This window comes from Perna viridis, chromosome 1, assembly GCF_037379345.1.
Source record: "Perna viridis isolate PV_CMFRI_1.1 ecotype Kerala chromosome 1, ASM3737934v1, whole genome shotgun sequence".
Taxonomy (NCBI): domain Eukaryota; kingdom Metazoa; phylum Mollusca; class Bivalvia; order Mytilida; family Mytilidae; genus Perna; species Perna viridis.
Window position 1 is genome coordinate 17,869,809 of NC_142445.1, and position 26,007 is coordinate 17,895,815.

General features: G+C 34.1%; 1 protein-coding gene across 5 annotated transcripts in view; it reads left to right on the plus strand.

Annotated features, from left to right (window-relative positions):
* Positions 1-224: 224 nt before the first annotated feature.
* Positions 225-26,007, plus strand: part of LOC148627553 (uncharacterized) — a 38,871-nt gene continuing 13,088 nt past the window's right edge. For 4 of the 5 annotated variants that reach the window (XR_015920965.1, XR_015920964.1, XM_088574633.1 and 1 more), the window contains exons 1-13: positions 225-377; positions 6,197-6,357; positions 10,518-10,721; positions 11,314-11,437; positions 13,371-13,558; positions 13,894-14,378; positions 14,837-14,960; positions 16,157-16,289; positions 16,534-16,709; positions 18,320-21,202; positions 21,998-22,556; positions 23,484-23,542; positions 23,873-23,893. Coding sequence is in view for 3 of the 5 variants with exons in the window: in XM_088574633.1 (XP_088430759.1) it covers positions 6,201-6,357; positions 10,518-10,721; positions 11,314-11,437; positions 13,371-13,558; positions 13,894-14,378; positions 14,837-14,960; positions 16,157-16,289; positions 16,534-16,709; positions 18,320-21,202; positions 21,998-22,556; positions 23,484-23,542; positions 23,873-23,893 (5,113 nt within the window). In the remaining 2 variants the exon portion in view is untranslated. Of the gene's footprint in view, positions 378-3,273; positions 3,466-6,196; positions 6,358-10,517; positions 10,722-11,313; positions 11,438-13,370; positions 13,559-13,893; positions 14,379-14,836; positions 14,961-16,156; positions 16,290-16,533; positions 16,710-18,319; positions 21,203-21,997; positions 22,557-23,483; positions 23,543-23,872; positions 23,894-26,007 lie in introns of those variants that run through there. The other variant, XM_088574643.1, reaches the window with a different exon arrangement.

Here is a 26,007-nt window from a genome sequence, read left to right on the forward strand (position 1 = left end):
AAGAGGCATATGTTGCTTATTACCTGTCTTAATCCCGTGGGGTGCCCCTTTCAGTAAAAAAATCAAATAGATCTAGATTTATAAGATGAATTGATTACAGATTTTTTCCACTGCTTGTTTTGTTATCAAATGTTTCATGCGAAGTGAAAACAGTTTCCATTGCCAAGAAATCAGACTTAATCTCAAAATCTTATTGAGATGTTTCCCCAGTGTACGCCTCATTATCTATTTTTGATCACCAATAACGAATCTCTGATAATGATTTGTTATTTTCTCCCTCTTTCGTTTCGATTTCGATCCGAATCTGATTCTTTCTGGCATCTTGGGTTGAAATCTAAAAAAATATATACAGAAGTTTTCTAAATTCTACTCTGAAGGTAAGAGTGTTTTTTTCTGTTATTATCCTCAATGACCTTTAATGTGTTTTGTCTATTGTTGTTTTTATTCGCAATAAATTCGTCAATCGTTCTTAATTCTGATAAATGAACTACATAGGCAAACCCTTGATTTGTTGATATAGCGAGTAAGTTCATCTTTAATCCTGGTAAATTAAACAGACCTCATGTTTTAAGATGAATATAAATATTTTCAGGCAACATTGTGCAAATTGTTTTATAAAAATCTGATCCAGTTTGTCTTTTGTGACTTATTCTCGTATTATATAGGTACGCAAGAAGTAAGAACATATGCCAGTTTTTTTTCCAAAAGATCTGACATCCAGCACTTTTTCCAAACCGTCCGAGTTCCTTTTACAACCTGTTAAATAATCAAATACTTTGGGATACATTGAACCCCCTTTCTTAAAAAAAGTAATAATTGGGAAACATCAAAAGTCTTGTACAGGATACTTTCCTCTATTGTTTGCTTGCTAGAGCCCTAACATGGCATTGCCCTAGACCCCCTGGGGGCCTTAGCAGCACCCAGACCCTGGCCTTTTTATTCTGTCCATGGTGGGTAGTTTTTATACGACTTGAAACATTAAATGGTCATGAAATGGTATAGTGCTGTCAACAAATAACATATCACACACAATACACATGAACTTAAGAAAAAGGTTGAGAAATTCCTCCTTTTTTCAACATATCTGCAGAGCTGAATACTACGTAAATTGGGTGGAGGCTGGGGCACTCAAATTTCAATATAATTAATTTTTCTTTTACTTATTTCATTTGGTACGGTTTTGAAGTGTTCAGTATAAATGTACTTTAATTACATTTATTGTTGCTTAGGATAAGCAAAAGGGAACCAAAAGGTGACATGAACTATGATAAAAGTTCGTAATTTACGTCATTTATTGTAACAGTATAGGTAGCTGTATATTTTTTCTTCTAAATGGTCAGGTATAATTATAACTTGATAATTTTAAGAATGAATAAGAATCTCTTTTGGACCAAGCTTGTCTTGATATGATATATAGTTGCCCTTTGTTGAACAAGAATAGTCTTGGTGTCCACGCACGTTTGAGTTCTTCTGATGAATTTTAGCTTTTCCCCTAGTCAGTATTTATCAAAAAGGGCTGAAAAGGGAATTTCCGAATTTCCCAAATTAAAAAAAATGGTGTCGTTTGAAAAATAATTCAGTTTTTTACATTATGAAACCAAGGAAACTAATGTTTATGTAAGAATTTTCAACAAAAACAAACCATGTAAAATGGTCTCTGCATGAAACGAAATAAATGTCTACGGAGTATGGCAGCATAATATCATATGTAACACTGCCACATTTAATTTTTCGAGGTCAATTAAAAATTGACAAGAAGAAAATGTTATATTCTGAATTTACTCTTTTTACAATTATTTTGGAATTGTAACCCCAACACTAATAACTGAGCACCCATATTGAGTAGATATGCTAGGTACATGTACATCGTTTTATGAAGCCCTAAATGTGAGTTTTTCAGCGTTCGTTTGTTGTGGATAAGTGATGTCCGAATATTTAAACTACAAGGTGCCATACTGCAAAAGGAAGGTTGGGACTGACTTTGGGAGTTGTCCCGAAATGGGACCAGAAACAAGCATTTTCTTGTGGTCGGACAATTAGCTGAGTATGTTAAGTAAATTAATTAATCCTTAGAAATTAATTGTACGATGAGTTGTCAGCGCAAAAGAAACGCTGGGACTTGTGACTTGAACTAGTCTGAAAGGGACCAGAAACCAGCTTTTCGCGCGCTTAATTCTAAAGCAGATTTACGTTACTTTAATGAATTTATGTTTAAAAAAGGGAATTTTCGGAATTTCAAATTGTATTGGATTCAGTGACCTGTAATTGGCAACATCTTTAAACAAATATCATACTTCAAACAAACTTTACTACGTAAAAAGCGTTTAAATGGCATATTAGCTTCCGAATGATCTGACGATATGAATACTTAAACCACTTCAATGTCATGCATTTAGGCGACACAATGCTACCCTTCCCCTAAAATGGCGTAATATTGGACTAAAATGAGCGCTCATAACATACAAACACTGAAAACACTGTACACAGTGTATATGAGTGTGTACTCTAACTATTAAGAATTTCTGATTCGACATCAGAAATGACGAATATTTTAGATGAATTATGGATGAGTGCTACACACGAACTCTCATATGTCCCCCAACCGAGGAAAAAGCTGGGAGTCAGGCTCGAATTTTAATTATTAAAACAGAAGAAAAAACATCGTGGTATTGTCAACATATTTATTTCATACAACAGCTGTTCATCTATTCACTTCCCCGTAATAAAAATTTATCGTGGATAGAATGTCTAATCAAGTTCATTATGTAAAGAACAAATATATTATTCCATGCTATTTTTTTTTCATTTGAAACATATGTTTTGTAGGAACTTTTTGTTACATGAGAGTGTAACTGTCTAAACAGTTGGACTGTTCACATAACAGAATGTTTGTCTGAAAAGGGTTGCTGTTCATGTGTTGTTGTTGTTGTTTTGTTTTTTTACCAATAAATTTCTCTTAGAAGCACTATATCAACCTTCTTAGGTTCCGTCTTAGTAACAATGACTCCAACAGTGCTAGAAGTTGTCTGGCAAGCTATTTTCTGACTTGGTGACACCCTAACCTCTAGCATCTGACACGTTGGAAGCCATCGCAAATGTGAATAAGCTAACCATTAGTTTTAAAATATTTTAAGTCTTTTATTTACATAAAAGAAATTTAACCCACCGGAAATCAATCGATAAAAAGTTTTTGTTAAATACCTAGTAAACATTTCTAATGAAGACAGTTATGATCGAAGTGAACAGCCATTTTGAATTAGGTCATTAATCTTACGGGAAAAAAAATATGTTTTTGACAAAACGAACTTTAGTATTTGCAATTCGTTGGTTAATCTATTATTTTCCTTTCGCAAATTAAATTTCGTAATTTTATTAATCAAATGTTCGAAATGCTGCAAACCAAATGTGAAGTTCATTTTAACAGCTTTTACAAAGGATTTCCAGGATGGCTGGATTTCTCATCAGGTATGTCATTTGTTTTTCTTCGGGTTAGTCACCTTCCCCCGTGTTAGGGTAAATAAACAATATAAATTGTTTTAAATTGTATATATTTTACTATAATTCTGCCGATTTCAAAGAACGTCGGAACGAGCGGTTTCCAATATGGCAATATGGAAATAAGAAATTGGAGTATGGAGGAATGGAATTCCAACCTCTTACATTGTAGGTGTAAGTAACAACTAGGTTTTTATAGATTTCAATGAAAACTTCTGGCGTTTAACCTGATCGTGAAAATTCCTGCGCTTGTGGTCAGAATCGCTGGAGAAATGGCCGAAGTCCGCTTCCATGTTATTATATGCGACACCGATGATTAAACTACTAAAGCTCTGTTATTCCACAGTCTCAGTCTTTAGGCCTAGGAAGTAGCTTCGGATGATGTACTTTATAAATTCTCTAGACCGACATGAGGTATAAAGTAGTTAAAAATCAACTTAAGTGCTTTGTAAACCAGAACCATATCCGAACTTCCTTATTTAGAGTTCTGAAACGAAAGGACCTACAAGTTATTGGCATACTTGATCGACTTATTCACGGCATGAGCAAAGTCTTAACTTCCTTTTTGTTGACGTTTCTTTTGCATGCCGTCCGGATTATATAACTATCAAACCTAACTTAAACAATTTGCGATTCGTATACACCGGTGACCTAAGCAACAAATCCAATAAAAATCGGTCTACGTAATTCTGTACAAGTAGCTCCTACCAACATTACGTAAATCCTGACACTTAATCGAATAGACAAAAACATATGAAGCCAATCAGTGTTATAATAATATCGGTTTGCACTGCTCCCTCCTCTAATAAGCGCCATAATAACACTGTTTATAAAATCAGAGAGCTATTAGCTCGTATCATAATAAAATCCATATGTTCCTCCCACCTTCTCGTAACTTATAGAACACATTCTATGATAAATCATGTAAATAAAGAATTTTTTTGACGAGGTTAGGGTCATTTAGCTGTTCTATCTGTGTGTTAAAAAAAAAAACGAAACACTTAGAATACCATTAGATAGAGTTCATTACCGCGTCCACTGGCAAGGGTGATTCTGGGGTTTGTGAACCTCTCTTTGTTGGGGTACGGTGTCATTTTTGGGCAGATTATGGCCTGGGATCTTCCCTTCTTAATTTCTGGACTGGAACCCCCTTTTATATATTATATTTCTGGCCCCGCTGTAAAAGATTGCTTCTGGTACATAATTTCTAGCATTAAAAAAATTAAAAAGGTATATGGCATTGTGTAAATTTATAAATCCGTTATCATCTACCCACTCATCAGTATTCAGTGTTTTATTTGTACTCACTTGGACTCACTTGAACAGACTTTTATTACATCTGCGTTACGCAATAAACCTATAACATTGCATGGTTCCTTTTTAATCTCAACTTGCCCAAAGGACCATTATATGAGCTATTGCCACTGCTTGGCATCATCGTCTATGAACTTTTCTTCTACTTGACATATTTAAATGGAAGTTGGTATGGATGTTCCTAAATATATTCGGCAAAAAAAAAATTATCTGTTAAAAACATACCCGCCATGTCTTGCTCGGGATTAAGTAACTTCTTTTGAAGGTATACCGCAAAAACTATGAGAGATAGAGAAAAATGAAGACTAACTTCGATTTGAAGAGCTCCTTTGAGTCGAAGTTGTAGGAAGACTCCTCGTTACAGTTATTGTCATTGAAAGGCGAAAAATGACGGTTTGGTTTGCCATTTTTAGCCATTATCTTGAAGAAACAATTGTCAATTAATGAAGAGACCCCCACAATAAGGACTACATAAGTCTGCATAGTGTCGAAGCTGTAGGACGACTCCTTTTTTTGTAGCGCCTTAGAAAGGCGAAAATGGAGATTTTTTTTTGCAGTTCTTAGCCAATATTTTGAAAACCATGACAGACAGAAAAAGAACTTTCAAATGGTAAAATGATCTTTACAATAAGGTCTACAAGAGTCTTCATGGGTCGAAGTTGTACGACGACTCTTTGAAAGGCAAACATGAACCAGGGGAACGATTCAGGCTCCTGAGAGCCTCTAGTTATTTTGTACAAAGAGGAGGTTATTCAAACACGACTTTCTGCAAAAAAAAATTGAGACTTTATGCCATTGTCTTCAAATACAATCCATGTTTCGTTCAAATCTGATCGCTGATTTGAATTTCATTCAAATTAGAGTCTTTGTTAAGTTGCATTTTCATCCTACCGAAAAATTGCATGAGGCGAAACGAAGGATTTACATATAAAATTGATCCATATCCGTTACATGTATTCTGAGCATTACAAAGCAGTCTCTTATGTCATGCATCCGTAATCATCAATGTCACAGACACTTGGGACCAGGAATTTTTTTAAAAATTCTCCTCAAAAATATATTTATATCATTTTGTTTCCATATTTGAGTTATTATACATGTTCTCTGACATGTCCACTTGCTATGTGTTGCTGTTTATACTATGCCTAGTTTTCATCTATATACTTCTCTATATAGATGAAAACTAGGCATAGTATAAACAGCAACAAATAGCAAGCGGACATGTCAGAACTCAAATATGGAAACAAAATGATTTAATGATATTTGTGAGGAAAATTGAAAAAAAAAAACTGGTCCAAAGTGCCTGTGATCAACGTAACCTAAGTATCCCTGGTGCATATTTGCATCGTCTTGGAGGAATTCCTCACTAAATCACGTTGAATTGCAGGTAAATGGCGGATACACTTTGTTCAAGTTCTGATGAGGAGGAAATTCTTACTTATAAACTGAAAATTCATAATGCAGACATTACAGATTCTGGTAAATGGAAATGTGAGGTTCAGGACAAATACGGGAGTGTATCAGCTACATGCGACCTGAATGTTTATGGTGAGTAAAACATATAACGAGAGCATGGTGAATCACTTGATCACATTATCTTATATACAACGTAAGAGTTTGAAATCCGGCTCTAAACCGCTTACAAAACTTTTAACTTGTATACTCTCAGCTGTAAAAGATGGTCTCGAGTCCAACCCGTACACTTGTTACTCCCGTAATGGTATTAATTCAATGTGGATACTGAAAAAATCGAAAGATCTGGAAACCCTTAAATCAAGATTATTATCAGAATACAGTAGCATTTAAATCTATGATTTTCCTGCTTTTTATACTTCTATTATCCATACTTGATCAAAATCCAGACTCAAAACCATTCTACATCGTTGTTATTAAAAAAAAAAACAACAACAAAAAACAAAAAAAAAAACCAAAAAACAAAAAAACAAAAACAAAAAAACAAAACAAACATAAAACAAGAAACAGTACACCTAGATACAGATATGTAATTTGAAGAGATTCTTCATACTTTGTAAAAAACGATTCCAAATCATCTTCCAAATATACCAAAGAAGGTGTTCTCGCAATGCTGGGATTTTTATTGACAACATACACTCCAGTGTGGCGGACGAGTTTTTCAACAAATTGTGCTCCTCTACTACCTGACGTATTCCTTCACTTTTATGAGGATAACTTTATAGTTGATCTAATTTAAAGGAAGGAAAATTGTTTAGCCAGATATTTTGACCTCAGTTTCCGCTATATAGATGATGTATTACTGTTAAACAATCCTAGTTTTGGGATTTGATACATCACATCTACCCCAAAGAACTTGAGATAAAGGATACTACAGACACTGTGAAATGAGCTTCACATGTTGACCTACACTTAGAGATCGTCTGTCAAGGAAAACTATTGACTAAACTATATGACAAATGCGATGACTTTTCATTCCATATTGTCAACTTTCCTTTCCACTATGGCAGCATTAATTCAGAACCTGCATATGGAGTTTTCAAATCACAACTCATACATTATGCCAGAGCTTGCCGTAACTACACAGACTTTTTGTACCACGCTAGACTTCTTCTAATTAGACTTCTGGGACAGGTTGATATTTCTATAAGATTAAAGTCATCCCTACAGAAGTTTTATTGTCGTCATCATGAACTTGTGGATCGTAATGGTGTATCCATCTGTCCTATGAGTACTGATTTGTTCAATGTGTCATAGTTTTCCTTTCCTCTTTCATCTACTTGATTTTGTTGTGAGCAGCTCGTTGGGTGTTTCTAAAACGCAGAGAACGCTTACCCTACCGGCGCATCTGTTCCATGCCCCCAGTGTTTAGTGGAGTCTGAGTTGCTCATTTACGTATTTCTAGTGTTTTGGTTATTTTATGGTCTTTGTTGTGTGTGTCTGTTTTCCTCCATATCTGGTATTCCGAGTTGCTCATTTACTTATTATTAGTATTTTGGTTATTTTATGTTCTTTGTTGTGTGTGTCTGTTTTTCATATCTAGTATTTGTCCCAGGATTACATTCTTGTGATTTCCATTAAAATTTTGGTTCCCTTGATTATAACAATCAAGTCAGAAAATATCTTGCCAGAAAACTTCTAGTATTGTTGGAGTATTTATACTGCTGGAGTATTTATACGTATGCAAAGATTGCTATAAATGCAAATTAAGTTTTTTTTTATTAAGAAAACTTCAAGGGGTCTGTGAGGTCACAGCCGGAACTCACAGGTCATGAGTTACATCCATTAAATTGGCAAACAAAGTACTGAAATGCTATTTTAACGAGTTTTTAAACATTCTACCATCCAATGCCCAAAAAATGTATAAATTCGTTTAAACAGCGTTTTAGTACATTGTTTTGCTCATTTACTGGATCTAATGCCTGTGACTGAGGTTACTATTCCGATGTTCTGATATTACTATTGAGATGTCCGGTCTATATTATATGTTAATAAATATGTAATTTCATACTGGCCCTGTTATAGGTTTGAGGTCTGTCATATTGGTCGAGGCGGTTGTATTGGTCCCGGGGCATCGCTGAGGTCCAATACGGCTGTCGAGGCCAATATGATCGACTGAAACCCTATAACAGGGCCAATATGAAATTCCATATTTATTGACAATTTTATTAACCAACTCAACTAGATGATTTGTAGAACAGTTGTTTTCATGTTTTAGCAAGAACATGTAGGTTAATTTGCATTAATCAGTCTTAAGTATCCTTTTGTTTAAAATGTCTGTTTCTGCTGCTTTTAGTCCTGGTGATCAAAGTTCCTGAAATAACACAATTCTGACAGCACATTTTAGATATACAAATATGCAAATGAAGATATATTATGTTCTTTTGTTTTAGACATTACAATAGGCTTTCCAGGTGTAATAAATTATTGGTTTGCATATCATAATTATGTTGGATTCCTTTTTTTTTGTTTTCTATATGCACATCCTTTGATTCTAGTTTGTCTTGTTTATGTTACAAAATGTATGTTTTCATATTTGGTCTGAAGCTTGAATGGCATGCCAAATCAAAATTCTTACCTTATTCTAAGGGTCTTATTTGTTTGGTAAATTATATTCATGTTAAGGTACATATGTATAAATAATCCAGCAGGATAATGAAATGAGAATATCTAATTTGAAATGGCAGATTGAAATGACAGGAAGTTCTGATGCTGTATTGGCCCTGGTTTGATCCATACTGGCCTCCTTATTACTACAGCCCATGAGCTGGCCTCCTTAGTACTACAGCCCATGAGCTGGCCTCCTTATTACTACAGCCCTTGACCTGGCCTCTTTTTACTACAGCCCATGACCTGGCCCTCTTATTACTACAGCCCTTGACCTGGCCCCCTTATTACTACATCCCATGACCTGGCCCCCTTCTTACTACAGCCCATGACCTGGCCCCTTTTTACTACAGCCCATGAGCTGGCCCCCTTATTACTACAGTCCATGACCTGCCCCCTTATTACTACATCTGATTATCTTGCCCCTTTTTACCACAGCCCATGATCTGGCCCCCTTATTACTACAGCCCTTGACCTGGCCCCTTATTACTACAGCCCATGACCTGGTCTCCTTTTACTACAGCCCATGACCAGACCTACTTATTACTACATCCCATGACCTGGCCCCTTATTACTACAGCCCATGACCTGGCCCCTTATTACTACAGCCCATGACCTGGTCTCCTTTTACTACAGCCCATGACCAGACCTACTTATTACTACATCCCATGACCTGGCCCCTTATTACTACAGCCCATGACCTGGCCCCCTAATTACTACAGCCCATGACCTGGCCCCTTATTACTACAGCCCATGATCTGGCCCCCTTTTTACTACAGCCAATGACTTAGCCTATTTATGACTACAGCCCATGACCTAGCCTCCTTCTTACTACAACCCTTGACCTAGCCTCCTTATTACTACAGACCATGACCTGGCCTCTTTTTACTACAGCCCATGACCTGGCCCCCTTATTACTACCTGCCCCATGCAGGTCCAGGTGTCAAAAGAATAGGCCTGCAGCAGCGCTAAGCTTGTCGTAAAAGGTGACTAAATAGTGCTCAGAACCCTAGCCGGGAGCTAGGGCGCTCTGCCCACAGAGCAACTGAGTTGTGTGCCCCAGGTGGTGGAATGGGGTACCCCTGGTGAGTTACATGCTGGGTTTGTCAGGCTATGATTCGGAAAACCTGACCACAAGCCATAGTGGTGCACTGTGTTGGGAAAGATGCCATGTTCCTCGCACGTTAAAGAACCCTTCTTGGGAGTAGGAACCTTTGCCCTCCCTATTACTAGTGGCAATCGAAATTTGTCAACCCTATTACCCTTGTGTCCCACCCCTTTTTTCATTTCATCATCATCATCATCATTTCATGTTCATTTTATCATCAATTTCATGTTCATCGCCTGAATATAGCTGAAATATTGCTGCTTGGGTATAAAACCCCAACAATCAATCAATATTACTACAGCCCATGACCTAGCGTCCTTTTTACTTGATACTGTTTATCAAACCAGCACAGTTGTCCTTGATCCTGTGAATCCAAAGTCAAGTGGTCTATCCATTGTTCTTAAGCATTTTTCAAAGTTCAAAAAGGAATTTTCTTTTTATACTTTTGATGAGCAGGAGTTTTTGTTTGATATACATATGCTTTGATTTTGCATACAACTTAAATTATGATCTCTTGCAGATGAAACCAAGAGACAGTCTTTAACTAATGGTAGTGCTTTTGTCAAAAATGGTAGTGTAGAAGCAGGCTCTGACTCCGAAGAGGAGATTTTAACTTATCGTCTAAAAATTCATGACACCGATCTTAATGATGCTGGGAGATGGAGATGTGAGGTCAAGGACAAATATGGTACAGCTTCAGCATCCTGTAACCTTGATGTTTACAGTGAGTTTGGAGTATTTTCACCCACAGTTCATTTTAATCCCCTTATGTTAGCAGAAATACTAGTGTGAATATTATTCAAATCAATTTAGTATGTAATAAATAATTGCATAACCCCAGCCAATATAACCTATTTGTAGATAAGATCAAAAAAGACTTATTATAATGCAATGTAGGATATTATTGCCTGCATTTATTGTTGCTAATTAGTCATATCATGCAAAAATGTGACTTTAATTTTTTGCAATCTCATGAAAAACCCTTTGATTAATTCTTAAAATTTGGTAATGCTACCCAGTTACATTTTTGTATGTATAAAATACTTAATGTATCATGAAAGTTTAAATATTAATTTCTGATATAAATCTGTTAATTAGTTTAAGGGCTCTACTTACTTATCATATCTTTGAAATGTATGCTGTTTCTAACATTACATTATATCAAAGCAATTTGTTAACAGTACTATTCCGTTTATTTTTTTTTAGTTTATTGTTCTTCTGTATCATTGTAATGATTTGCTATGGGAAGTCTAAATATTGGACCAATTTTGAATAATCATTTTATAGAATAAGATATCTTTTGTTATTTTTGCTAGATCCTCCTCCACCACCAGAGCAACCAAGATTTCTTATGAACATACGTGATGTGACCACTCTAGAGGGACAAAGTGTCAAACTTATCTGTAGAGTAAGAGGAACTCCACTGCCTAAAATAGTCTGGTATGAATATCCATTAACTCCTTTAAAGAGTAAGGGGAACTCCACTGCCTAAAATAATCTGTATGAATATCCATTAATTCATTTGTAGAGTAAGGGGAACTTCACTGCCTAAAATAGTCTGGTCAGAATATCCCTGAACTCATTTATAGAGTAAGGGTGACTCTACTGCCTAAAATAGTCTGGTATGAATATCCCTGAACTCATTTATAGAGTAAGGGGAACTTCACTGCCTAAAATAGTCTGGTCAGAATATCCCTGAACTCATTTGTAGAGTAAGGGTAACTCCACTGACTTAAAATAATCTGGTATGTGTATGAATATTCTTTAAAATGAGTTATTATTAATCTCTATTGTTTCTCTTTGTGTCTGGTGTTGTTGTCCATTGTTGACGTTGCTTGATTGATCCTTCAGGTTTCTTACAAGCTGTATGTAGGAACTTTGATTTTGTGAAAAATCATGGCTGCCATTACTAAAAAAAAACATAGGGGTAAATTTGCAGAGTTTTGCAAATAACTCAAAAACAGTTGAGTTTAGCTAAAATCTGACAAGAAGTATAAATGCTTAACATGATGAGATGGAACTAAGCCAAAAATTTCAGAAAGGTCAGTTGATGGATACTTGTGTTATGGATCCTGAAATGGATTTTTTCATGAATTTTGCATTTCCAACTTTGAAAGTCTTCTCTTCTGAAACTACTGAATGGATTGTAACCAAACTTGGCATGAATGTTCCTAAGGACATGTATAACAAACTGAAGGGATTTTTTTATCTGGCAAAAAAACATGGCTGCCATTACTAAAAGTAGACCATAGGGGTCAAGTTGCAGAATTTTACATATACTCAATAACATTGTGTCAAGCTGAAATGTGGCTGGGAGAAATTTTATTGTTTAGCATGATAAGATGGACATATGCCAAAGTTTTTAGAAGATCATTTGAGGGATGTTTGATTTAATGGTCCATAAATGGATTTTTTTTCTGAATTTAACATTTCCAACTTTGAAAGTCTTTGCCTATAAAACTACTTGATGGACTGTGACCAAACCTAACATGAATGCTACTTCGGATATTTTTAACAAACTGTGTGTGTTGATTTTTTTATCTTGTGAAAAACATGGCCACCATTACTAAAAGTAGACCATACGGATCAAATTGTATAATTTTAAAAATAATAAAAAACAGTTGGTTTGAGCTTAAATCTGGGAGGGAGTAAAATTGTTTAGCATGATGAGATGGACTTATGCTGAATAACAGAAATATTGGTTGATAGATTCTTGAGTTATTGGCCCTGAAATGGATATTTCCTGAATTTTACATTTCCAACTTTGAAAGTCTTCTCTGAAACTTCCGAATGAATCATAATCAAACTTAACATGTATGTTCCTTAGGATATGTGCAAAAAACTGTTTGTAGGGATTTTTTTATCTGGCGAAAAACATGGACCATAGGGGTCAAATTGCAGATTCTTTAAATAACTCGAAAAACCAATGGGTTTAGCTAACATGTGGCAGGGAGTAACATTGTTCAGCATGATAAGGTGGAAATATTTTCAAAAAGATCTGTTCCTGGATGTTTGAGTTATTGCTCTTGAAGAGCCAAAAATGACTGAGAGATTTATTTTATAATTTGAAAAACTGGGTGGAAAACTAAGATGCTCTCTATTGATTAAAAGATTCTTATGACAAAAGTTAAGTAGGGTCCAATTTTGAGTTATTCCTGTAGAAGAGTAAAAAGACTATTTGTGACCAGATGAGTGATTTAGGCTCTCTACAGCCTTTAGTTTTGAAGTAAAGACAACCTTATGACTAACAGAATTAAACTGCATTTCCTACGTATGGTCTTTTTTGTCCATTAGGCTACATCTATGAACAGGATATGCTTGAATGGTACATGTAATTCTTTTCTTATACTTCAATTTTTTTGCCAATATTTAGGTACAAAGATGGAGAACCAATATCTAAGGATGACTATAACTACCAAGTTCTCTACCTAAAAGATGGGACCATCAGTCTAGAAATATTTTATCCCAAGCCAGAAAAAGATGCCACTGTTTATAGATGTGAAGCCCAAAATGACAAAGGAACTGTCTATACAGAGGCAACCGTCAAAGTGGTTGCCAAGCGTATGTACTTGTATTGTTAATGTCAATAGTGCTGAATGTTTACCTTCAGATTTAGTTATATTATTATTGTATACGCAGTTGGTTTGATTGAAACAGCTTCCTTTATTTGTACAAAATGTACTAAAATAATGATTTAGTGGGACTGTCAAATATTTAGCAGTATCATTAAGCAGGTTTATTTAGTGTTTGGATCAAATTTACTTCACTTAAAAATCCTATTACTAATTAGAGTCACAACATTTCAAAAATATAATTTTAGAGATTCCTTTATAGATTTCTTCCATTTCTTCATACAGTATAAAAAGTGTTTATTATCCGTGTCATTTTTAATTCAGAAAGAGAGGAATCCTTACCCAGGGACCATTACATGAATCTCTCAAAGTGGACCAGGGCCAGAAGTGAGACTCGGGCCAGTAGCGAATCTCACTCATCAGTGCGAGCCTCTAGTGAGTCAAGGTATACCACTTCCAGTTCAATTAGGTCATCAAGGAGGATAGAGGATTATTACACGGAAGGAAGATCAAGGACATACAGCAGTGATAATTATGAGGTTGACTCTAGCTATGAAATCTACAAGCCTGGATACAATTCTTTTAAATTTCTGAAGACTGATTCATGGGAACCAGAAATAAAACTCAAGGTCAAATGGGGTTCAGATAAAGAGTTTTATTTCCAAGAAAACTTGAAAAGCAAATGTATCCTGGAAGGATCTAGAGCTTTGCTTAGCTGCTTTGTGATTGGGAGATTGCCATTGTTTGTTCAGTGGTATAAAGATGGAAAACCACTGCTGAATAATATCTATGAAAGATATGGAATAAGGGTATGGTGATATTTTTGTTTTGAGGCTTGAGTAATATTTATGTTTTACATATCTCTTACATACATCTGTATATTTGGTATTAAAGTCCATTTATTGAAATTATCTTTTATCATTTAAATGGACAATTCCTAACTTTACTTCATCAATCATATGGTAGATATGTTTATTAAAAACATGGAGTAAAAAATACATTACTTTCATTATGCATCACTGAGTAAGTACTTCAGTTCCTTCAATATTAACTAATTATTTGTATTTTCAGTATTTGATCATACAAATACAAATACAAATATGTATTCGTTTAAACACAATAAATGATTATGACACAATACACAAATCTAAACATACAAAAAATGACAGTTCTAATAATAACTGTATTGAAAATCTGGAGCCTTAAACTAATAATTTATCAGATTTTTGACTCCAAAAGTGCTTATTTGTATTTATACTTTTTTCAGTCAAGAGCAGGCCATTTAAGTCTGGAAATACCAATGACAGAAATTGAAGATACAGGAGACTATTTGGTTGATGTCAGAAATGAACAAGGGAGGATGAACTCATCATGTTATCTCCAAATAGAACGTAAGTTTTGTCAAAAATTTCCTCCGCATTAATGTTTACTCTTTAAATCTGTGTATAATCTAAGAGCAGTAACTCAATTCAATTCCAGTAATTTTTTTTGAAGTATTTAAAGGTGTATACATTTAGAATTTACACACATGTATCACACAAACTACATCATTATCACATCAATTCAGGTTCAGTTCCAGCTCTTCTAGTAGCATATAAACCATTTTCTGTCTATCAGGGGTAAATCCTACTTGTCGTTTTCTGTCTGTCAGGGGTAAATCCTACATGTCATTTTCTGTCTATCAGGGGTAAATCCTACATGTCATTTTCTGTCTGTCAGGGGTGAATCCTACATGTCATTTTCTGTCTATCAGGGGTAAATCCTACATGTCATTTTCTGTCTATCAGGGGTAAATCCTACATGTCATTTTCTGTCTGTCAGGGGTAAATCCTACATGTCATTTTCTGTCTGTCAGGGGTAAATCCTACATGTCATTTTCTGTCTAGAATTATCAGGGGTAAATCCTACATGTCATTTTCTGTCTATCAGGGGTAAATCCTACATGTCATTTTCTGTCTATCAGGTGTAAATCCTACATGTCATTTTTAAAATTATTAATAATCAGGTACCTTAATAATGGAAGCTCTTGAAAAATGTGTAAAATTTAGACAAGTGGATATTTTATAAATATTAATTGATTTTCAAACTTTTTGATTGGTGTGAAAAAATATTACTTGTCTCAAGAGAGATTTGAATTCTCAAGCTGATTGGCTGAAATAGAAAGTGGCGATTGGTTGTTGTGTGATTGTATCACATTGTCTATAAAATTGCTTGAAAGAATATGGTGATGTTTCTAATGTTGTTTTCATGTAACAAATGTTGATGTCATAGATAGATGATAGCTAGAATTTCTGCCTTGACACAGATGACAAATGATGCCTAAGTTTTCGTTTTAAATAAAAAAGAAACAGTATCTTCAACTTAAAGCTCATTGATTGTGAAATTTCTCACATCTCGAGAAATAAATTTTCATAGTTTGCAAGTCTCAATATCAAAACTATGAACATTTATTACTCTTGTTGTGAGGAATTTCTATAATCAACTTGTTATTATTGTAGATTCTATATTTCCATTATTTGTCATTTGATCAAATATGTATAATATGTATACTGCAGCAAGAAACACAAAATGTTTTTTTTTTTTAAAGCAAGATACAGGCGCACCTCCAATTTTGAAAAGCCATCATTTGTAGAAGGTATCCATCATATTCATGTAAATGAAGGTCAGACTGCCACATTCCAAGTTCAAGTGAAGGGCAGTCCTCAACCTGGAATTAAATGGTAATATTCTTTACTAATTTAATACCTTTTCAACATTTGAAAAATTATATACCAAAAATGTGCCTTTCGATCTCAATCTGTTGCTATTTGGTGTAAGGTGTTCCACTATGAAATACAAAATGAATCTATGAATGACAGCCTAATACAGGTACAGGGTCCACTTGAGTGATCAAATGTTTACCTCCTGTAATGCATTAGTCTTCTAATATTCAATCAATCAACCAATGTCATTTACTTTTCCCAGGTTTAAGGATGGTAAGCGTGTCCAGATGACAGACAAGACAACAATTCACACAGGAAAGAAAGGCACCAGTATACTGATGATACATTTGTGTACCTTCTCTGATATGGGACTTTATAAAGTTGAGGCTCACAACATGTATGGAAGATGCTCTGGGTCAGCTAAACTAAATGTCTTTGGTAAGTCATATGGTGTCTCAACGTGTATGGAAGATGCTCTGGGTCAGCTAAACTAAATGTCTTTGGTAAGTCATATGGTGTCTCAACATGTATGGAAGATGCTCTGGGTCAGCTTAACTCATTGTCTTTGGTAAGTTATATGGTGTCTCAACGTGTTTAGAAGATGCTCTGGGTCAGCTTAACTCAATGTCTTTGGTAGTCATAGGGTGTCACAGCATGTATGGAAGATGCTCTTGATCACCTAAACTCAATATCTTTGGTAAGTCATATGGTGTCTCAGTGGTGTCTATTGGAATCTGCATTTGGCATATTTCATGTGCACACACATGGCATTTTATGCACACACATCCTCATTTTGTCTTGTTCATAAGACACTCCTGTAAGATAAAGGTTGTACCACACAGTCAGAGATACTGGGTCCTGTTTATATACCCCGGGGGTCCCATGGGGGTGGGGAGGGCCTAAGAGACGAAGTAATGTGTTGTCCATGTACTGTCAAGAGATAATTTCTCTATAAAATTCTGCCTAAACAAACGGATGCCACCAATTAATAAGTGCATCTATACTGCAACACACAAACATTTAGTCATATGAAAAAGAAATAACAAGTTTGGAAGATGCTCTGGGTCAACTTAACTAAATGTCTGGTAAGTTATATGGTGTCACAGCATGTATGGAAGATACTCTGAATCACCTAAACTCAATGTCTTGGGTTAGTCATATGGTGTCTCAAGGTGTTTGGAAAATGCTCTGGGTCAACTTAACTCAATGTCTTAGGTAAGTCATAGGGTGTCACAGCATGTATGGTAGATGTTCTGATGTGGAAAAAAAATACCCTCCACAAAAACTAGAAAGAAATATTTTCAACATTTGCACTTAATTGTTAAGATTAATTTAATTTTATTTCCTTTACTTTGATACTGTTCATAATTGTATTTTTATCACTTTATAAGGATTTTAAGGTTGTTTGGAAAATTGACGAAATTTTGGACTTTAGTGGTATTTTATATATGGATGATTCTTAGGTGAACCTGCTCTTAAAATGATTAATAGAACCCAAAATGAGTATAAATGTTTACAGAATAACAGCAGTAATGAAGTCCAGTCGGGAAATATCCCAGTAAATCTGTTAAGGCAAGATGCAATGTTCTGTCGGGACCTTCAAAACTGATTATTTTTGTCTATTGGCAATGTCACAGTTCTTTTGACCTTACATTGTTATTGGAAATTGCTGATAGTTTCAGTGTCCTGTCAGTATCCTGAAATTATCAGGCAGTAATAACAATTGAAAATCAGTAAAACAAAATATCTACTTTTCAGAAAAGAGTATACATTATAATAAATGCAATAAATTGCTGATAACACTTTTTGGTCATAAAATGTATAAATGAGGAATGTGTTTGATATAAACAGTATCCATATCTGGTCCCATTGTTTTGTATGTCAGTTTGTGGTTATATCTGACTGAACACCAGTTGAGCTCACTATTACAGTTGAAAAAATTGGACATGGAATATAAACATGAATAGTAATTTAGACTTGACAGTTTTTATGACTTACTAATGTAAACCTTTCAAATTCTCACTATATGAACCATTCTCTTTTTACAGAATCGGGAACTAAACTTGTACATGGAGAAAATGGGGAATTCAAATTGATAAGAAGAAGATATTCTTTTGAGGATGAAGAGACTGGTGAAAATATAGATGTTTCCAATATTGGCAATGAAGGTCAAATATCAAAGGTCAGTCAAAGTGAAATTACTGAGGGAACAACTCATAGAGAAAGCAGACAAAGCATAAATGGTATGGATGAAGTGGATAAAACATTACAGAGGAAGGACATAGTTAGAAATGGAGATAATCAAGGTCATCTAGAAGTTCAGACAATCAAAGCCATTGACCAATATAGTAGTTCTTCAAAGCTTTCCAGTATTTCTTCCAATAGCTTACTGGTTGCAGAGGAATCATCTTTAAAACAAGAAGATATATTAAGCTCAAAGACTGGACAGTCTTTAGAAACATTAAAAGTAGAAAAAGTTACTATTGCTGATCTTCAAAGCAGTGCAGCAGCTAAGACTGAGAATAGGTCAGAACTGTTAAGTAAAAGCAAGTCATCTGAAGCTTCTTCATTGTCAGAGAAATCTATAAGTTCAAAGGCATCCTCTGGTGAAAGCCAGAGTAAGTCATCTGTCAGTGAGAGTACCAACCTTCTGGAGGTCAGCATAGATAGTACAGCCTCCTCTAACAAAACTTCCACAGGTGACAAAGCTGACCTGAAATTAGAGAATTCCACATCAACTGATTCATTAAACCTTATGTCACACAGGTCTGAAGCTATTTGTTCTGAAGTAAAATCATCAGAAATTAAATTAGAAGAAAAACAAATGTTTAAAACAGTAGAAGAATCACAGATGAAAGCTGTTTCAGCAGCAACTGAGGAGAATTCTGTTGATGGTGTCACTAGTAAACTAAAAAGGAATGAATCATTTGAAGCTATAGAGAAGGCAAGGAAGATGTCGAAAGGGGAAGTAAAGCTAGAGAAACTTTATTCCCCGAATGGAGAGATACAAACCAGAAGGCTGAGTAAAGGATCATCCATTGATGAAGGTTCTCAAGATAAACCCAAGAGGAAGCTAAGTAAAGGCCTTTCATTTGAAGAGAATGGTCAGAATGGGAGGAGGTTAAGTAGAGGATCCTCAATAGAGGGGAATTTAGCAAATAGGATGAGAGGGAAGTTAAGTAGAGATTCATCACTTGAAGAAAGAATTGGAAAACTTTCTAGGAAATCTTCTATTGATAATAAAGTTAACGGCACAGACAAGGCAATTAAAGCAGAAGAGAAAACAAATAACCAAAAAGATGATTCAAATAATTTGTCAAGTGGGAGTAGTAATATGATATCTTTTAAGCAAGATAAGAAATCTGAAAAAGATGCAAAATTAAAAAGCAACACAGTAAAAACTGAGGTTCTAGAGGAGACAAGTTCAGCTACAGCTCAGGAAGTTGAAAATTTGGCATCCAAAATAGTGGAATCTGCAATGGAGTCTGCTATTACTGTGAGTGCAGAATCAAAACTTCAAAGCTCAGAGGCTGTTATGGAGAATAAAGTTGATTCAATTAGAAGTTCAATTTTCTCAAAGGAATCAGAAAGTATGAATGAGACAAAAACATCTGTAGAAAGTAAACTAGAAACATCTACAGCTATGGCACAGTCTGAGAACAAAACAGTTGTAGAAGACAATGTTTCATCAATGAATACCGAAAACAAAACAGTATCAAAAAGTTCTCAACAAGCATTAGAATCAAAGAAAAATGAAGTTAAAGTAGAGGATACTTTGAGCAAGAAAACTGTGGATGAAATTGATTCTTCTTCTTCATCTGCTGCTTCAAAAACCACAGAAAATGTAGATAAGATTAGTTCAGAACTTATAAATGCTAAACAAAGTATGGAAAACAAAGCTGTTGAATCTATTGGAACTAAGGAGAAGGAAGCTGTAGAATACTCTGTTATTGAACAAACATGTATGGAAAGTTCACTAACATCTGATAAAAAGGAGGGTAAAAGTTCAGATGACAAAGAGGGCCAGGACATCAAGAGTGATCTGAAATCATTGAAGAAAGCATCATTAGAATCTGCTGATAAGATTGAAGACTGCAAATCAGCAAGATCAGAGCAGGCAAAGAGTTCAGTATTGTCTGCAGAGGAGAAATCAGAATCCTCCCAATCAAAATTAAATGTTGCATCAAAATCTGAGGAAAGTTTGTCAGTACAGAAAAGTCAAACTGCATTGTCAGCTGCTCTTTCAGAGGAGTCATCTGTTGAATTGGCATCTGCACAGAAAAAATCATTGGAGGCAAAATCTGAAATGTCTATGACTTCAGCTGCAGACGTTACCACTTTACAGCAGGAAGTATTAGAAGCTAAGAACGAAGTCTGTATGACGTCATCTGCTGAAACATCATCTTCAATGAAAACAGAATCAGCGAAAGTAGAGATTTCAACACCGTCCTTTGAAGTAGCATCTTCCATGTCTTCTGAAAAACAAGCAGCAGAAACAAGTTTTGTGAAATCAGCAGATTCCTCTGCTGAAACTGTCACAACACAGTCAGAAAAGGTTAAGTCCCAAATGGCTATGGAATCTTCTGAAATGGCTTCTACTGTCAAAATGAATGCTGAAGAGGCTAAAACAGAACTTTCAATGGATTCCTCTGTTGAAATGTCCAGTTATAATGAATCCTCTTTAGAAAAACTTGAAAGCAGACAAAGCATTGAAATCGATGAAAATGCCCTGTTGCAGACAAAGAAGACTATTGCTGAGTCAGCAGAGGCAGAGGTAGAGGCTGGAGTAGACATGGGCAAGGAGGAGGATAAAGAGACAATTTATACAACACGGGCAAATATTGTCAAATACCTGCCCAAAAATGTGGAGATAAAGGATGGTGAACCTCTGAAGCTGCAGTGTCTGGTATCTGGTACACCTAACCCTAAAGGTAAAATTTGTGAGATTAATGTTGTAATACAGATACACATTTAGTTTTAAGAGGTTGGGTGCAATTATGTGAAACAGGAAATTAGTACCTAATAATTGAAGTTTATGGATGTCATTTAACTATCTGAGTTTTGATGGAGAAAAAAAGTGATGAACATGGAGACTTTGGTACCACACAAACATGTATTTATGTACTCTCTGAAATATCATTATCAGTTGTTATCATCATTAAAACAAACTACTTTTATAACAGACTGCTATATTGCTATTCTATCAATGTTTATTTTATGGTTTTTAACTTACTGTAAAAGGATAAAATCAAATTTCTAAATTAGATACCATATTGAAAGTTTTAATTTCTTTTAAAACAAAAATGTTAATTAAAAGAAGCATACATGTTTGGTCTCTATAAAACCAATTTCATTAATTTTGTCCCTGGATTACATTCTTTTGATTACCGCTATAACCTTGGTTCCCTTGATTACTCTTTCAAGTTATTAGTAAGTTATCAGCTGTGAAGTATCATACAAAAGTGACTACTTTATAGTAGTACAACATATTATTGGCAATGCTGAAGTGTTCTTCCTGAAGAATTGGCAATGTTAATATCTTACAATAACAATAAATATTACCACTGTACAAAGAATAATGAACATGATACAAAGGTATATGATTCACCCGTAGAGAGCCTCAGTAACTGACCATCATGTAATGAAAGGGATGCATAGTCAGTAATTAGTCCAAATTAATTACAGATCTGTTGTATATTTATTAACTATATGCACATCTTTTCTAGTTGTATGGCTTCACAATAATCAGAAGATTACAGGGGATTTCGAACACATCTCATTGACCTCTAAGGCTCAGTATCATAACCTGGAAATTCCTATCACGGACTTCAAACGGGACTCTGGAACTTATACTTTGAAAGCTACAAACATTTCCGGTGAAGACTTATGTCATTGTGAAGTTAAAATTGAAGGAAGATTAGAGCCAGAAACTGATGTAACAGATTCTAGCACTAAAAACAGAAATAAAAGTGCTACTGAGGTCAGTTCTAAAAAAGTTGAAGCTCAAGTGGATTTAAGTTCAGAAAATGCTGGTTCTGGCAGAAAGGTAGCAAGCAAAGAACACACAGAGGAAAGTTTGACAGTAACATCTGTGAATGAACAAGAGATCAAAGCTTCTTCAACAGCTCTTGAGGAATCTAAACTCAGTGCAACAAGCAGTGTAAGCATTGAAGAAAAAAGTAGTGCCAGTTTAACAGCAGAGGTTGAAAGGTTAGAGGAAACTGAAGAACAGGGAACTGCAATGGTACAAAGGAAGAAAAAGTCATCTAAATCCACCATTGAACGGTATGTGTTGTTTTCCTCACCAACTGCTTGTGACAATAATAAGGACTGTCACTTTTAATGGGTATTGAGGATATTGTCAAGATTTTTAATCAAATAGAAAAGGACTTACGCAAAAGTTCTATGGTTTAGGAAAGGGCTGAGTATGGGCTGTTATAGACTCTTTAAATCAGCATGCCTGTGTATTTTTATTTTATAGTCACTCTTTTTATACTTCACAAAAATTGAAATTGATACAAAATCAATTTAATCTGAAATTCTCTTTGCCTTTTTCTTTAACTAATCTTTGGAGAACATAATTAATACACTTAAGTGTGGGTATAGACTATCTATTTGTTAATATTTTATACATTATCTTTTGCTTTGGAAGCAATTGATCAGTTTTCCAAAGATATTTAAATATCTGAATTAGCAAACAATTATAAATCCTTACATATTCATAAATCCACTGTGATGGTAAAAAAGAAGAATCAGTTGTTGATTCCACAAAAAAATTGGAAGCGTAGAATTAGTAGACAGTTATGATATAACAATTATACATGTATCTTCTACAAATTACATCATATCTAATTATCAACTAATTTTGCACTTACTAATTTTTGTTTGGCTTTTTTTATTTAAAGAAGTCATTTTCAAATTACAGAATTTTAAAGAAAAAAAAAACTAGAGTTATCTCCAATATTGTAAATATTTGTAGATCTGTTTAATGTGTATTATACAGGTCTTCAAGCCCACTGCAATAGTTGATAATCAACAAATCAATTGCAGAATAAAGTGCACTGTTTAAAATAACAGATTATTGATATTACCTGAATTCTTTGATTTAATAAAAATGGAAGTCATTTTTGAATTACAGAAATTTTAAGGAAAATATAGAGTTATCTCCCATATGAGAATATTTTGTAGATCTGTTTTATGTGTATTATACAGGTTAGCAAGTTCAACTGCAGTAGTTGATAATCAAGGAATTATGGTTGAGGCAGAAACATGTAAGGTTTTTAACAATTACCATTATAAATTGTATTTTGAAACAAACTTAGCATTAATTTTCAAAATACAGTGTTGGAAAGATGAGAACAAGTATGTAGTTTAAATGACATTTTCTACATTAAAAGTCACCATTTTGCACCATGAAGTGTTGTTTTCTAGCTGTTTGCCTTTTAAAGTTACAAATTATGACATTTTACACTAAGTAATCATTCTAAGTAAAAAAGCAAAAGATATTTGCTATAAAAAATGTATTTTTGTGGACACACTTATGTGATGTATACTTTAAAACTACTTGCAATTATTTAAATCAAAGCAATGCTTAATAACAGGTGTAGAAACATCAAAGCAAGGTAACTGTTTGAACCTACCTTAATGACTAGATATAGTGTTTTGGAGTGGTTTTCCATATCATCCTTTGATTATTTACAAACAATATAGTTCTACTGTGGATTTTATAGTTTTCCATCCTTCAAATTTACTCATGTTTCTATTTGCATATGAATTTTTCTCAATTATCAGAGATTTTCAAGGACTTATTTTTTAATATACCTTGAATGAAAGTATTACAAGTAAATCATTTTTCACTTTTAACTGGTAACTGTTTGAGACTGAAATAAATTATACATCAATTAGAATAAACACAAAACTTTTTAAGTAGTCCTCCAGCTAAGGATCGTGCAAATGTGATTCATGGTTGGAAAGCCTACCTATTTTCATTTTTGATATTTTGTTTAAAAAGTTATAGTAGAAATTAATATGTGGTTTTTTATATAACCATTGTTCATAGGCAATATACATTACAAAGAATGTACTAAATAATTCAAATTTAAGGCAGGTAACTATGTTAATGACACTGAAATACAGTAGAAACTAGAATTTTCAAAGTAAATTATCTCCTAAGAGCAGACTGATTGCAATTAATAATTATACATTTCATCATACTGGTCTTTGTCCCTGGATTACATTCTTTTACCGCTATAACCTTGGTTCCCTTGATTAATCTTTGATTACCGCTATAACCTTGATTCCCTTGATTACTCTTTGATTACCGCTATAACCTTGGTTCCCTTGATTACTCTTACAAACCTATGAAGCAACTTAATAACAAAAATGAAGATGTGTAGCCTTTTTTGGGGTATATCACATATTACATAATTTGCATGATTCTTACAAAGACTACTGCTTAAAACAAAATAAACTATTTTTTTAGATTAAATTTTATACTTTTCATCAAAGATTAATTCTTCATGATAGAAGCATGGTTTCTACATAGAGGTATTAGACTATAAAACATTGATAAAGTGTTCCTTGTTTAAGTTTTTACAGTAGTCATTTGTCATACAGACTTTTTTACTTCACATATTATATAGATTGGACAAAAATTAATATGTATTGTTTGGATTATAGCCATTTTATATTACCGATAATTTTTAAGAGTGATTTGAAAGTTTCCTCTGATGCATGAGCCATATTCATTTTCCTTTCTAAGCATGAACCATATAAGTCATTTGTACAGTCATTTCATTTATCATAAAAAGACAAAACAACAAAATCTTAACATATTGAAAGACTGAGCATATGTGAGTGGATAACTGAGAAATGTCAATCACATTGTACAATATACATGTATTACCTTTAATGAGTTGCTGTGTATTTGACTTTTCCATTTATTAAAAAGTTTAATTCTTAAAATAATCAAAATACAAAAGTAGAAATGAAATTTACCAAACAGCAAAAAAAAAAAAAAAAAAAAAACAATAGAGGAATTGATTGGAGATGCATTTTGGTATGTTACCAATAAAACCCATTTAGACTAAGAGTTTTTGTTGGTGTTCACAATGATAAACCAAGGTAGAAATTAAAGTGTATGAAAAAAAAGATAAATAAGAACAGTTAAGGAAAACCTTTTTACTCTGTAATACTGATATGAAATAAATAAAAGGTCAGTAGATAATTATAGTCCCACTCAATGAGTGAGTGGTAAATTGGAATCATCTTCTCCATCCATCCATCAATCCATCTGTCATCCTATATGTCCATTTGTCTAACACAATTTTCTCAACTCTGAATTGATGGATTAATTTCAAATTTGGTGTGTAAATTTATATAGATGGGTGCTGTATAGTATCAACTTTACATTTTGTGGGACTGCCATCGGATGAAATGGAAAATTTTTGTCATGAAAATCTAGGCTCCCAATGGATGGATTGATTTTAAATTTGGTGTGTTGCTTTATATAGATGGGGCATATATTGTCAGCTTTTTTTTGTGCTGTCTGGTATCAACTTCCTGTATGAGTTAGATATACTTAGCACAACAATGTGTGTAACTTCATGTTACTGAACAGTCAAATTAATATTAATAACTTTCCTACATCTTCTAAGGGAACATCATATAGATTGTAAAGTCAAGAAAATATTGGCCCTCCTATTTTTAAATATTCTCCTAAGTCAGGGTTTTGAGT